The 15,817-nt window shown below is 34.0% G+C and overlaps 1 protein-coding gene across 9 annotated transcripts in view; it reads left to right on the top strand.

The window, feature by feature from the left end:
- Positions 1 to 15,817, top strand: part of PPP1R9A (protein phosphatase 1 regulatory subunit 9A) — a 299,999-nt gene that overhangs the window by 199,874 nt on the left and 84,308 nt on the right. For 4 of the 9 annotated variants that reach the window (XM_064575251.1, XM_045864677.3, XM_064575252.1 and 1 more), the window contains exons 6-8: positions 5,505 to 5,640; positions 9,505 to 9,567; positions 10,512 to 10,577. In XM_064575251.1, the coding sequence (XP_064431321.1) occupies positions 5,505 to 5,640; positions 9,505 to 9,567; positions 10,512 to 10,577 (265 nt within the window). The remainder of the gene's footprint in view (positions 1 to 5,504; positions 5,641 to 9,504; positions 9,568 to 10,511; positions 10,578 to 15,817) is intronic. The other 5 variants (XM_064575255.1, XM_064575254.1, XM_045864680.3 and 2 more) reach the window with 2 other exon arrangements.

Below are 15,817 nucleotides of genomic sequence, written 5' to 3'. Positions count from 1 at the left end.
TTTTGAAGACTTAAAAAATTCAATTTAAAGGGATCACATAAACTATACTTTTATATTTTGATGGTAAGTGAAATTAAGGTTCTCAGAACTTTAGTGCAAGTATTTGACCTTTTTACTGTTGTTGACTCTCAAAAAACGTACTCTGTTTTCAAAGCTAGTGTGATTCAAATAAGGTAATTGGGACAGTGTGCACAGATAGTACTTAAAAATGCATTCACCCCTATCTAGCTATTAATACATTATCCAGGTAAAAACAACAGTAAACATTTGTTAAATATTCTCTAGGCACTAGGTCCTTAGTTAAGCTTTTTATATGTGTTGTATAATATTTATTTAAGTTATTATATTCATTTTATTACAATCTGGAAACTAAGGATTAGAAATGTTAGTACATTCAAGGTCACAGAGCCAGTAAGTCATGTTTATGATTTAGTGAATTTGTCCTATCACAGCCTTTTTCCCCCTATTACAGACCCTTTTAACTCCTAAATTTTACTATCACAGCATATGCATAGTGTGAATTCATAATTGAAATAATAATCTAACTTTTAATTTTGCATTTTCTCAATCCTACATGTGCTAGATTGTACACATATTGTTATAGAAGTCCATTTATAAAGACAGCTCAAAAATGGACCAAACATTTAAGAACATACAGAAAGGTAATTTGAATGTTACACATTTTCCAAATGGGAGATTTTATCACTTTCATCATTGTAGTAATAGTGCCCAACGTCCTTTCATGTCTATACCACATTTTATTTTTTTGTCCCTCCTTTTGACACGTGAAGTAGATACCAATTTTCACATGAGGAGAATAAGGCGTGGAGAATAGTTTAGTTCCACCTCTGGGTGCTTTCCCTCTGAACCATACTTACCAGGATGCCATTCTGCTCATGCACGTATGAACTATAAATCACACCGGATTACAAGGCTTTCAGGATTTGTGTAGCTAGGTGCTATAACACTACCCCGAACAGCTGCCTGAACAAAGAGACGTGTACTTGAACATAATGCTTTAAAAAGTATACTTCATGAGATGGATTGTCTATTTTCTATACAATTAGAATCACTTTTATTTCATAAGACTGTAAAGTGGTTTTGGATACAAACTAATATTGGGCAAATAGTGAATACCATTCAATTGTAGAGACCAATTCAGAAAGCCACGCTGTGAATTGAGCAACTATGCCTTCATGGTTTAAAATGCTGGTTTCTTATGCAATGTGGGACAGTTCTTATTTCTTCTGAAATTGCGATTATACATGTATTTGTTCCTTTTAGTTTTAGCATCACAAATAATTCTGACTTGGAATTAGAGATCATGCTTTGAGGGCAGGAAGAAACTTGCACGTCATATTGGAGTTTTGATTTATTATATAATTATATAATTTATTGTTATATGATATGCTCTAATCTTACAATTTGGGCTTTAAAAATAATTTTCTGCTTTAAAATTTCTCACAAGGTCTTTCTTCAGACTCCCTCATTCACCTTTAGAGTCATAGCAGAGCTTCTCATTTGTTGGCAAGTGAACCAGATCTTCTCTTTTTCTCTCCCTGAGTTGTGTTCAGAGTAATTTTAAACACTTGCCTTGCAGAGGAAATAAACTTCTCCATTCTTGGGGAAAACTGTTCAAAAGATCTGACCGTGTAATTCTCAAATGAGTTTAAAGAATTTATGGCTTAAATGAATATAAATTCTCATTTACCTTTTACTTTGAGCGTGGCTACTGTTTTCAGTTAATAGCATTTTGTACATTAATTGCTTCCTTCAAATTCCTGTCAGCTTTATAGTAGGTAAGTGATACTTCCTCAAACCCCACTCTGTTATGCATTTGAAGAAACATAAAAGATTAATCTAGGTTTTCCTAAATCTCTCATTCTAGAATATGAGTTTCTTAATTGCTTTATATTTATATCCCTAGATATCATTTCTGACTTTTAGACTGTTAACCAAAAATATAATGAATTCAAGATAGTCTTTATATGTCTAGATTAGTTGGGCATGTTAAAGACTTTATGTATCTTCCATCACAGAAACCAAATATCTTCAAATGAAATAGAAAAATAAACAGGTAGGAAAAGAAGAAATAAAAATGTCTTCATAGTGGATATGATCTTATATTTGGAAAATTCTAAGGAATCTATAAAAGTCTACTATGATTAATAAGTGAGTTTAGCAAGGTCATAAAATACAAGGCCAATATTTGAAAGTCAATTATATTTCTATATTCTAGCAACAAACAATTAGAAACAAATTTAAAAATCAGTACCACTTACAGTAACTTGAAAAAACATGAAATAGAGATAAATTTAACAAACTATAGCTACAACTTTTCACTGAACGTTGTAGTGTATTACTAAAAGAAAGTAAAGAAAATCTAAATAAATGAAGAAATGCACCATGTTCATGGATCAGCTCAATATTACCATGTCAGTTTTCCACAAGTGGATCTATAGATTCAGAGCAATCCAAAATCAAACATCAGTGGACTTTTAAAAGAAATTGATGAGCTGATGGTAAAATTTATATGAAAATGCAGATAACTTTGAATAGTCAAAATAGTTTTGGAAAAGATACGCAGAGTTGGAAAATTCATACCACCTAGTTTCAAGAGTGATTATATAGTAATCAAGGCAGTGTGGTATTCACACAAGGATAAATACATCAAAGAGATTGGAAAAGTCCAAAAATCAGCCCACAAGTATCTAGTCAATTGATTTTCAACAAATGTGCTCAAGTAATTCAGTGGCAGTAATGAATAGTCTTTTCAGTAAATGGTGTGGAAACAACTAGTTATCCATGTGGAAAAATAATGAAACTCCACCCTTACCAAACATCATGCATGAAAATTAATTTGAAAGATATAGACCTAATATAAAATCAAAACATTAACACTTCAAGAAGAAAAATAGGAGAAATCTTAGCAATCTTAAATGGGGCAAAGATTTCTTAGATAGGAAAAAAAGGCACAAATCTTTTTAAAAAGGTATAAATTGGACTTCCTTGAAAGACACAATTAAGAAAATTAGGAGGTAGGGGTGCTTGGGTGGCTCAGTCCATTAAGCGTCTGCCTTCAGCTCAGGTCTTGATCCCAGGGTCCTGGGATCGAGTTCCGCATCAGGCTTCTTGCTCAGTGGGGAGCCTGCTTCTCCCCCTGCCTCCCGCTCCCCCTGCTTTTGCTCTCTCTCTGTCTTTGACAAATAAAGTCTTTTTTAAAAAATTTAAAAAAAAAAGAAAATTAAGAGGTAAACCACAGACTGGGAGAGGAAAATAAATAAATCAGAGATACACAGACAGTCTTTGTATGTGTGTATGTATCTATGTGTATTTATTACATAGAGTATACATATATGAAGATATGCATCCAGAATATATAAAGAACTATTACAACTGAATAATAAAAAGCTGGACAGCCCAGTTTTTTTAAATTGGCAAAATATTTGAAAAGGTATTTCATTGAAAAAGATATATGAATGCTCAGTAAGTGCATGAAAAGATACTTAATGGCATTGGTCATCAAAGCATTGGAAATTAAAACCATTATAAGGTACCATTAGCTATTCAGTAGAATGGCTAAAATTTTAAAATACAGTACCATGTGTTGGTTAGGATGTAAAGCAACTGTAATTTTCCTGCATTGCTGGTAGGAATATAAAATGGTACCACCACTTTGAAAAATAATTTGGCAATTTCTTTAAAAGTTGAACATCCACTACTGTAGAACATCAATTCCACTATTAGTTATTTGTCTAAGAGAAGTGAAAATTTATGCCCCCACAACAACTTGCACACAAATGTTTATAGTAACTTTGCTCATAATATCCAAAATCCAACTCAGAATAGAAGAATAGCTAAACCAAATGTACTACATCTGGTACAATGAAATACTATCAGTAATAAAAAGGAATGAATTACTGATACTTGCATCAGCATGGACACTCTGATTCTGAAACTCTAGAAAAAACACATCTAATATGGGCCCAGGGTGAGGATGATTTACTAGAAAGGAAAATGGTATAGTTTAGGTTATGAAAGTGTGTATCTTTATTGATGTGGCGATTACAGGTTATGTTTGTGAAACTTACCAACTGTACATTTAAAAGAGATGTACTTTATTATGTGTAAATTATACCTGAATAAGGATGAAAATTACAGAATTTATAAACTCTACTTATACTTGATTCCCAAAGGAAGATAACTCAAATGATAAATGAACACCCAAGCATAATTTCAAAGTCCTGTTTGGAACTATATAAAAATATTGCTATAAAGACAATTACTAGCATCTGAGTATAAAAATTTTGACTTTTAGTGCATTTGTACAATACAGTGGTATATTTCATTTAAACTTATGATCCAATACAGCAACATACTATAATCCGAGGAAAACATCAGTTAAGTATAGAAAGACGATTAAACAGTCACATCCAAAATAATGAAATTAAATGATATATAGAAACTAAATCATGTGAACTCATATTTTTAGAAAAATAGAACTATATATTAGTGTGAAAAGATGTTAAGTGAGTATTAATTTGTTAAGCAAGACACATAGTATTGATGAGGTTGTATCATAAGTGACTGCAGCTTGCAGTAAGTGAGTGACTTCCCTTGTTTTTACTTTATACTTTTTTTCTTACAGTAATTGATATAAACATATATTTCCCTTTGTCCCTTTATTTCTTGTAACCACACCTTTCCTCATAGTGTCTTTCTTCAAAACTGAATTTTCAAATTCATGACCTCTCCTTATTTTAGTTTTTCTTTTTAACAACAAAACCAAAATCTGTATTTGTTTCCTCTTCTTCTTCTTATCTCCAAAGTCATAGTAACTTAGCAGAAGTTAATACCTCTTTATTTACCCACCTGAGGCATGCTATTCCTCAGAATGTTTTTGAAGCAGAGTTTGCATTGTAAAAAGGACAGTATTATGGAAATGATTCTCAAGTTCAATTGTACAAGAAATTATGAGTTTGCCTCCACTTTGTAGGGCAATAAAAATGTGTGAAGTACTGTAGAATGGATTACATCTCTTTTGTCTTCTCCCAAAGTGATAATTTTTTTTTTTTTTAGAACAGCATGCAAGCAGGGGTTGGGGGGTCGGGGGTGGCAGAAGGAAAGGGGGAGAGAATCTTCAGCAGGTTCCACACCCAGCGCCCACCGGAGGCAGGGCTGATCTTAGGACCCTGAGATCATGACCTGAGCGGAAATCAAGAGTCAGATGCTTAACTGACTGAGCCACCCATACACCCCATTTTTTATTGTCCTTTTTATTTTTCCCCTTTCTTTTCCTTTAGGGTATGTCTACAATCACCTGTTCAGTTGCTCAGCTAACCTCCCCTTCCACACAGGCATACCATTTAGAGTATATATGTGATATTAATTTCTTGAGGCTTGATGGACTGTGATGAGCTATCAAGCTCAGTGCTTTTTTTTTTTTTAGCATTCCTTTTTGCTGGAGAATCCAACTATATTAGTCTCCTTTCACCTTCCTACAGATTTGTTATTGGGCGAGAAAAGCCAGGACAAGTGAGTGAGGTTGCCCAGTTGATAAGCCAGACGCTGGAACAAGAAAGGCGCCAGAGAGAGCTGCTTGAGCAGCACTACGCCCAGTATGACGCCGACGATGATGAGGTGAGTAGCGCGTGAAAACGTCCTTCCTACCTTTCTCCCCACCACATTCTACTTTACAAAACTCTCTTTACCATGTAAAAGTATGATAGGTTCTTTGCAGTGTCTCATGGAGAGCGTGTCTACATTAAACCTCACAGAAGAGAAATATTACTTACATCTGTTATTAACTTATGAATCAAGTAATGGTATCCTGTTTATAGCCTGAAGACTTTGGGATCAAATAAGTCATGTTTTACTGAACTATTAAAAGAAATTCACGGAAACAAAAAAGAGTAAAAACACCAACATGTGAATAGTAGCTGTCTTTATTGTTGGAATTTGGTGATTTTCTCTCCCTGCTTTATATTTTTTCGATTTCTCCCCCAGTTTTCTACAGTAAGTTTGTAATGCTTTTTGAAAAAAAATCAATAAACATTTTGATTGAAATAATGCACACATACTTACACAAACACACACAGAAAAGTACTAAAAATTGCTGGGTGTTTTCAGGTTTCTTTTTTTCCAGGAGGAAAACGTTCTTTAGATCTGCTCACTGTGATTTGTGCTAACATAATGCAGAACAAAGCTTTTCCACCAGCACATATTCCATAGAGTAGATACATATTGGAATAATTTTGCATCCTACTCTCTGAGGAAGATCAAGTAAATGAATAGAAGCTAACCCCCAAGTGAAAATGGCTCTCTGGAATCCTTGTGTGTTGTAATGTAATACAGATGCTGGTCTATTTCTAATGTAGATGCCAAATGTACGTTGATATAATGGGACAACATGCTTTATTATAAACATGTTTAAACACGCATGTGTTTCATATCGGCATGTCAGAAGACCTATCAATAATTTAATCAGAGTATTTCATACTCCATAAACATAGTAAATATTCAGGTAAAACGTATATTATTTATACCAGCTGATACAAGGACAGTGCAGCTTCATATGTTCAACCTCTACTCATCTGAATATATTCTTTTTCCAGAGCTTTTTTTTGGACTCTAGCCAGGACATAGTGAAGATTAATAAATAGACATTGAAATATTTTCATGTATTTTTAGTCTGGAATGTTTTAACCCAAATGTATCTTAATTTTTTGTGTGTTGGTAGTTTATAATGTAGTTTATTCTCCATTTATTATAGTAAACAATTAAAAATGGTGCATCAGTTAACTTTGGATCAGAGAATAAACATTACAGAGTCTTCACATGAATGAATTTGTCTCTTAGAATTCTGTTTAGTTGATTTAATTTTTTACTTGCAGAGTCCATTTGAAATGGCAAGGTTTTTTTTTATTATACTGAGATACAATGTATGTAAATGTTACCTTGGATTTAGAAATTAAAAACAATTTCCTCAAATATTTAAATGTTCATCTTAGTCTTCAGTTCTCTGTGCTAGTGTTTTGTGTTTTATCAGAGACACTGATTTGCTTTGGCTGCAAGCCTGTTTTTAGGACTGTAGAATCATTCTCTGCAGATTTGGTTTTTACCTGCTGGCTCTGCTAGAAAGAATTTGGATGTGAGATTCGGGGGAGTTCGGGTGACATCAAGTGGAGGAAGGCGAGGAGGCCAAGCTTTCCCAGTTTGTGGGCCTCAGTGTCTTTGGCTTTAAGAGATTGGGCTGAATTTCTGCACTCTTTTCTAGCTTTTAATATTCTGTGAGTGTGTGAAATAAAACATCAAGTCTAGCAAGGAAAGAGGGAAAATAAGACAGTTCTTTAAAGCTCTCCAAGTGAAAATTTTAGATCACCTGCTACACACTACATACTTCTTCCAGTTATTTTGAGGAATTGATCACATTCAGTTCCAAAAGTTTTCAACTCAAGCCCCTAAAGCTTTTTGTTTGTTTATTTGATGTAAGATTCTAATTTAGTAATTTGAGTCAATGCAAAATGAGTATTTGTTACTCGGCTTTTATCCTTAGGAGCACATCATATAGATTTTTTGTTTGTTTGTTTGCTTAGTTTTTATGAGGAAAGCAAAGTTGATTGTCACCTGAGCAGATATTTTCAGGACTAAGAAAGGTAAATAAATATTCAGTGCCTGGCACTTGGCAAGGTGCATTTCCCTACATGATTTCATGTAATCTTTACAGCACACAGAAAAGATTTCTTTTTCTAGAAATGACACAAACGAGCCCTTTTCTAGCCATATAGCTAGTAGTTGGCAGATTTATGATGGGAATAGGGTCTTCATATCTCCAAGGTTGGGACTCTTTACAACATATTGCTGTTTTTTAATGGAGTGGACTAATGGGTCTGTCTTTGTTCAGGTACCCACAGAATAACTGGGTGACGAGATGTTGGAAAGAGGATTCTGTGTTAGGTGATGGAGTTTCTTGTAATACTTAGGTTCTGTGATTCTTTATTCAGTATTTCTAGTAATAGGGGAATTAAATACTTGGAGAATTATTTTATTCTAGGCAAATAATCTGTAAGTATCCTATGAAGATAGGGCTTAAAGGGAAGAATAATTGAGTATATGATTTTTTTTTAATTCAAGTTTAGCTTTAGGTTAAACTTTTTTTCTGTCTTCAAGTTGTAGAAATAGAAATCAAGAAATAGAAATCAGATGCTCACTACTATGTTATTCCATGTAACCTTCACTTTACTGAAAAGGTCAGGGAACCTTTTTCTTTGTTTCTCTCTCATGCTCCTCTCTGACTTGTATTTCTCTCCCTTTCTTGTGTGTTGCCAAAACATGCTCAGTTAAAACCAACTGTTAATATTCTGTGCATAGGAGAGATGAAAGCTGTACAAATAATGAAAATTCACTCTTGTATAAACACTTTATTTACTTGATTTAAATTCATTTTTTTACTAATGCTACCAAATATTGTTAAATCAATTTGAGTGGTATGTCCCTATTTTTTATCCACTCTCTTTCTCTCTGTTAATGAAAAGTAAAATGTCCAAGAGACATAATGGAGGTGAGAAGCACCAATAACCATTGGTTATCCAATGGGTAAATGATCCTTGAATAACTGAGTTAATTTTATATGTAATTCAACAATGTATTGATTTATGTATCTTTGTTAATCCTGAATTGTGTAATCAATCACTTGGCTTCTCACTTTTCTTATCATTTATGGAATCATCTTGTGATTTCAAAGTTAGAAGCATTTTTATTTCACAATATCCTCTATGACATTCCCTGGACCCCTAGGAAAACCTCTGATTAAATGCAGAACAACTAAGTTCATCCAACTAATTTCCAGAGCCAGTGCTTAGATCAGCATTATAGCTTCTGGTTTTGGTCAAATCATCCAAGGTTGATTCTAACTTGGAACTTGTCACATTGATAGAGGGGAGTTGCTTGCTTGAATTGCCCATGGGGAAAACATTGCAATGTTGAGAAATATATCCTGAAATTGTAAAAGTACAGTAGTTCTCTATCAAAACCATATTTAGGCATTAGAATACCTTATTATGTATTGTGTGTGCTTACATGTAGCTGTTTTAATGCTTTAGGACATTATAAGTTGTACTCCAATAGATTTTAAGATATATAGATAATCCCCAGACTCTATTTAAATTTCTACACTTCCTGGGTTCCCCCCCAAATATTTAAACTAGAGGAGTTTACAATAAGCAAACAGCCAAATCAATTTTAATTTACATTCCTATTTCTGTTTACTCTCTGTTAAACATTGTGATTTAAAAAAAAAAAAAAAGTTAAAAAGGCTCTGCCCAAAGGCTGAAGAATGAGGGGAAGGATCCTGTAAAGAAGAAAAAGATTAAATCTGAGCAGTTGAAACATTTAAGATGTAGATCTGAATATATCTGTAATTAGCGATTGCATCTCTGGATCATAGAATTATTGTTCATTTCTTTTTCTTTCTTTTTTTCTTTCTTTTTTTAAACAATCTGGAAGGTAACGATGGAGGATTTCAGTAAGCCCCTCACACAGTCAGCACTATCCCACGAAATTCTGGGGGTATGGTAAATTTTTCAACTAGATTTTAATTTTCAGTAACAAATTTAATCTGTCATACTCCACAACTATCAATGTTTAGCCTTTTAGTGGTGGGATGTTATAATTCTGGCATATGTTTTGTGTAGCATGGGTCATGTATGTAAATTGTGGGGTATATGTTTCTATCCAAGATCATTATGCAATGTGAAATACAGTGGGCTCACACTAGAAATGAAGTATGACTTGGTGCTGTACCACTTTTTTGAATTAGAAAATGCATATGGTCGTTCACATTAAAATAAACTATTTTACATGCACTTTGAAATTATAGGATTATTTTGGTTTGCTTCTTTAAATACGCTTTTAAAATATGATAATTATTACATTTTAAAGTCTCAGATTATAGATTCTGAAGCCCGTTCTCTTAAGAAATAATTTAAGTTCACTTTCATAATTTTTTTCATTACTGGAAATTAATATAATTATAACTATATCATGAGAATATTAGCTTTTAGAATCTTTTAAGGTATTGAATATTTAGAGCAGCTACCTACCTGGATATGCATTTTTATTGCTCGTGTTAACATGTAATAATTAGAGTCAGAAATATAATGGAGCTATGGTTTGCATAAGCGTTAAATGGTTTATAAGAACATAATTTTTAGGCAAAAAGCATTAAAGGGATAACATTAAATTTGACTCATGCTGTTTGCTGTTCCTGGTTGGAAACAGCTTGTGTTGTGAACAAGAGATTGCAATTATTATGGATGGCCTTTTAATAATGTGAATTGACTTTATACTCTTCATAATGTTGAGAAACTAAGAGTGGGAGGCATTCTCTCAGTTCTCAAACGTGTGTGTTCTAGTAGGCACCGGAACGTCAGTGTTTTTTCTACCCTTTATCATTAGGCTGCTCTCTTTAATGGGCAAAAGCCTTCTTTAATTTGTGTTGTCAACCATTTTAGAGCACTGTGGCTGAATTGCAAGGAGTGTCTGGCAACAGCAATAACAATAACAACTGTTTCCTTAAGGTTTGTTTTTTTTGGTGGAAAATAATGCTTATCTGCACCTTTCTGCTTCATGTGTGAAATTAAATATCCTGTGTGTCTTATTAACTAGCTCTGTGCTCAAAGAACTTCTCTAGAGCTGTGTGTTTTGTGTGTTGAATAATAGTTGGAAAAATTATCATTTGAAAAGAGTATTTAATTCTGAAATATAGCACATATTATAGGTGCAGGTTCTGCAAGTTGTACTCACTTCCTAATGTTTAACCATGGATGTTGTTAACCCTTAACACTTTAAATATTTTGTGATTCATATTAAAGGGGAAGAAAAAGATACACAACAAGGCTGTATGATGTATATACAATACAGTGTACACATTGTTTTTAAACCCGGTGGGTTTTTTTAGAAAAGAATCTTTTGATACAAAGTTCTTCATTTTTCAAAAAACTAAATACACATATCTTTAAATTATACTACTACTTATTTACGTGATTTATATGGTAGACATAGCGAAATGTCTAAAAAACTATACACTTCAAATAATAAAATAATTCTCACTATCTTTAGCTGCCAGTAACAGAAATAGAGGAGCTTAAAAATGGAAATCAAGTATATTGGAGATTGGATTATGGTGATGAGAGGAGCCTGAAGAATAGGAGAAATACAAAACCTTTTTAACAACTTGTTTATAGTTGTTATATAGTCTATATATATATAGATTCCAATTTGACTGGATCTTTAAAATCATTAAATTTAACTCCATCCTTTAGTTTGTGATCCCAAAATCTACAGTACTGGTCATTGTCATTGAAACCCGGATTCATAAGATGTTTGGAAAACATTTAGTTGAAGACTGTGTATCCATGCTTGATCTAGCCTACGCATGGTACATGTACACACACACACACACACACACACACTATCCCCTGGTGGTAGACATCCTCCTATACTTGAAGGACCCTCTTTTTTTTTTTTTAAAGATATTTTTATTTATTTATTTGACAGAGAGACAGAGAGAGCACAAGTAGGCAGAGTGGCAGGCAGAGGAAGAGGGAGAAACAGGCTCCCCGCTGAGCAGGGAGCCCGATGCGGGGCTCGATCCCAAGACCCCAGGATCATGACCTGAGCCGAAGGCAGCCGCTTAACAGACTGAGCCACCCAGGTGCCCCTTGAAGGACCCTCTTTAGAAATATTCTTTGTATGTGAAAACATTATTATTTATGATATTGGGCACAGACAGGAAGATGAATAGTATCAAGGGAAGATAGAAGTTAGAATAGAAACCTTTGCCTAAATAATGTCATCTTTTTGTAGCTCATTTCCTTTACATTGTTTATCAAAATGCAAGTGATTTGAATATGTTTTCATGTTATCTTCTTTCCAACTACCACATTGTGATAATATTTAATCATGAGTGAGATATAAAATACTAAATAAACTCTATGAAATTCTGCTATCCCATTAAATTCCTCTGGAAGTATAGACTCTGTACATCCTAGACATCTAGGACTATAGAACAATTCTATATTACAATGATGGATAGCAGAGTTTGAAGAGTTTGAGAGATGTTACAGAAATAAACACAAATGTCAGCATTTTCCCAACTTTAAGAGCATTTTCTAAGTTGACTATAATTTTTTACCAAAAAGTTATAAAATGCAAAAGGCCCTGTGGGAGATGGACCTTATCAACCTTACTTTCCAGTGGGCCACAGGGATCCTGTGTCTTCCCCATGCCTTTGCCCCTTGGTCTTCTCTTCCTGGAATGCCATTCCCTGAACCCATTAGGGGTCACCCTCAAATCCCGTTCACTTTCAGGGCTCAGTTTAGGTTTCATGTGTCTTTTCTACAAAGCCTCGGACTTTCCCAGCGAGCTGGGGACTCTTTTCTGTATGAGTCAATAATAGTATTGTGTGTATATCTCTCTATCATCATTTACCCATAAATATCCCCCACTAGCTTATAATCTCTTCGGTGACGGGTTTGAATAGCTGGTTGATTTTTAATACACACCACCTTGAGCACAGCACTGGGCAGATGTGAGGAAGCTAAGAAATTGAACTGAATTGCATCACTCAAAGGGTGCTAAGATAAAAATTGGAGAGTAGAGTTAAATAAGAATAAAATTTAGTTAGAAACGTAATCTGAGATAGTGAGGGAAGTGTGGCACAGAGTACGTGGGTAAAAGGAATGTCAGACCTGGCAAGACTACAGATTGGAGATAATGACTGACAAATAATCTGGACTTGTCCTTTGGCACTTTGGGATTTCACCCACCTTTCCATGGGCTTTTGCTTCCACATTTTAATTATTTTGAGAGAACAAGAATTTTCAAGAAGACCCTATCTCTACCACAGTGCACCAAAATTGTCTGCATGTAAAACCAGGAGAAAATGAATATACATATTTCAGTCCTTGAAAACCTTTGGATCTTAGAAGTAGGAATTTGGTGACTCACGTTGACATGATTTCTTTTTAGTCATAACTGAAAAAGCATGCAATAGCAACAGAATAGTTGAAGTGGCCTAAGTGATGTCAAGATCAATATTGCCTAGTCATCTTCTGCCCAGCAGCCATCAGTCATAGGAATACATTTTCATCAGCAATACGAACTAAATGGTGACCCTGACCAAAGACCCCAGTGTTCTAAAGCAGCCTTATTATGGAGACTTAGTGGGTCTGAGAAGGATTCCATTTATTTTAAATTTATATTGATGCTAGTAAGGGTAGTGGTAAAAACTCTTAATGGATTTCTGGAATTCCAGTCCTCAAAGGGGCTTAAAAAAAAATCATTTTATTGACATAAAATTGACATAGAGTAAAGTATGTAGATCTTAAGTGGATAACTTGATTTTTTTTATCATTATATATCCATCTTTCAGATATTAAAGTTAACAATAATGAGGGATAAGTTATATACAATAATTCATGTGGGTAGACAGTTTCATGAATAACCACCACCACAGGTAAGATACTGAACATTTTCATTAGCTCAGATAGTTTCCTTACAGAACTTTGCAGTTACTCAGCCCAAATCAAACCATTGAATCTATTTTCTGACACTATAGATTAATTTTGTCAATTCTAGAATGTCATTTGAACAGAACCATGAAGTACATACTTTTTAATGTCTGACTTTTTTCACTTTCATAATGTTATATTTATCCTAAGTGTTCTGTATATTATGATGAGACTGTAATTGGTGTTGCTTTGAGTTGCAGTAGACAAAGCCCAGGGCCCAGCCAGAGTGGGATGTCTAATTGGCGAACTCCATCATAAAGCTGGAGTCTCACGGGCTACACTTCTGTACAAGATGAAAATAAATCTAATCTTCCACTCCAAGGACTGCATGAGAAACTGCCAATGTCAAACCTTGTTGCTGGGTGGAAGGGAAGAAAAAATTTTTTCTGAGACATTGTGATCACAGCAGCCTGAATTTATGCTACCTTTCAGGAGAAAAAAAAAGCATATCCGTTCTTGAGGCTTTCATCTTTTTTTTTTTTTAAAGATTTATTTATTTTAGAGAGAGAGCAAGCAGGGGGAGGAGCAGAAAAAGAGGTAGAGGAAAAACCCAAGCAGACTTCACACTGAGCCCAACGGGGGGGGGGGGGGGGCTCAATCTCATGACTCTGAAATCACAACCTGAGCCAAAACCAAGAGTTGGACACTTAACTGACTACACCACCCAGGTGCTGAAAGCCATTCATCTTCAATCAAAGCTTAAAAGTTAAAGTTTCAAGAAAAGTGAGCTTACAATTTCAAAGTACAAAACTCACAGGGAACAAAATCACCATGAGAGACCAAGAGCCAAAGGAGGGGCCCAGGAAGAAGTACGAAGGGTGGGAGAAAAAAAGAAGGAAGGAAAGAAAGATAAGGTCCCGGTTATTTTATCAATTATACCAAACAGGAAAAAAAATCTCCAGTTGTATATAACATATTCTAGAAGACAAAATTGAAAGTAATACAACTCTGATACCAGGAATGCAGTAAAACCTTGAGAGTGTGAGATGTATTGGGTAATGAGGGATAACCGTGGTACCAAAACCAAATATTGATGACAAAGAAGACTTATAGGCCCATCCTATTCATAAAGACAATGCCAAAAAAACTGAAATAAAATATTGGCAAATCATATCCAAGAACATATAAAAGAGATATTATGGCCAAGTTGAGTTTAGCCAATAATGCAAGTATGGTTTAATATTTGAAAATCAGTCACTACTTGCATTTGACATCATACTGGAAGGCAAGAAGAAGAAGTAAAATAAATAAATTGGAAAGGAAAAAATAAAACTGTTGCAGGCGATGTGGTCATCTGTTTGGAAAATCTCAAATATACCTATAGATCAATTATTAGAAATATTATAAGATTTTAGCAAATTTGCTCTACACATAATTAATATAACATATAGCATCTATTACAATGTGTCTACAGAGAGAAAATATAATTTATAAATTATTAATTACTTTAGTAAAAGGTAAAACCTTGTCTAACAAAACATAAGCAAGACCCTTATGGAAAAAAAGAAATTTTATTGAAATAATATTAAAGAAATTTATATGAAAGGGTAAAGAAACCTTGTTCATGGATCAGAAGACTCGGTTGTTTGAGTCAGTTCTCTCTAAGTTGAGTTATACATTCAATGCAATTCCAGTAAAAATAATTCTAAAGAATTTAAAAATAGAAATTGGTAAGCTATTGCTAAAATCTGTAGAAAGAACAGTGTACCAGAAATAACCATAACATGTAACATGCCTTAGAAGAGAGATATTTATTATTAAGCTGTAGAAATTTAGTCTCTGAAGCAAAAGAAGAAACAAGTTGGTGAAGGAGCCCAGAAGCAGCCCCTCACACATATGAAAATTGGATTAGTGACAACACTCTAGGTGAGTTGAGAAATGTTTCAGTGAAGGAGACATGGTGAAATTGCAACCCCCATTTCAGTATGTACCCAAAAGTTCACTCCAGGTAGATTGACTACTCAGATGCAAAAAGTAAAACTATAAAATTTAGAAGACACCATAGAAGAATATCTTTATGACCTCAGTGTAAGAAGTGGTTTTGCTACATCAAACAGCTAAGAAAGCAAAACCATAAAGTAAAGTATTGAGAAAATTGACTACATTAAAATTAAGAACTTCTGTTCATCTGAAGAATACTTTTATGAAAGCAAAAAGGCAAACCAGAAGCTGGAAGAAAATGTTTGAAAAATAAATAACTGAAAGAGAATTATATAAAAAGTACTTCTAGGAGCCAGCAAGAAAAG

The sequence above is a fragment of the Mirounga angustirostris genome, unplaced genomic scaffold (genome assembly GCF_029215605.1).
Source record: "Mirounga angustirostris isolate CCGP_5_RB_7025 unplaced genomic scaffold, mMirAng1.0.hap1 SCAF_12, whole genome shotgun sequence".
NCBI lineage: Eukaryota > Metazoa > Chordata > Mammalia > Carnivora > Phocidae > Mirounga > Mirounga angustirostris.
Note: the sequence above shows the minus strand (reverse complement) of the source record. Positions and strands in the feature narration are given on the sequence as shown.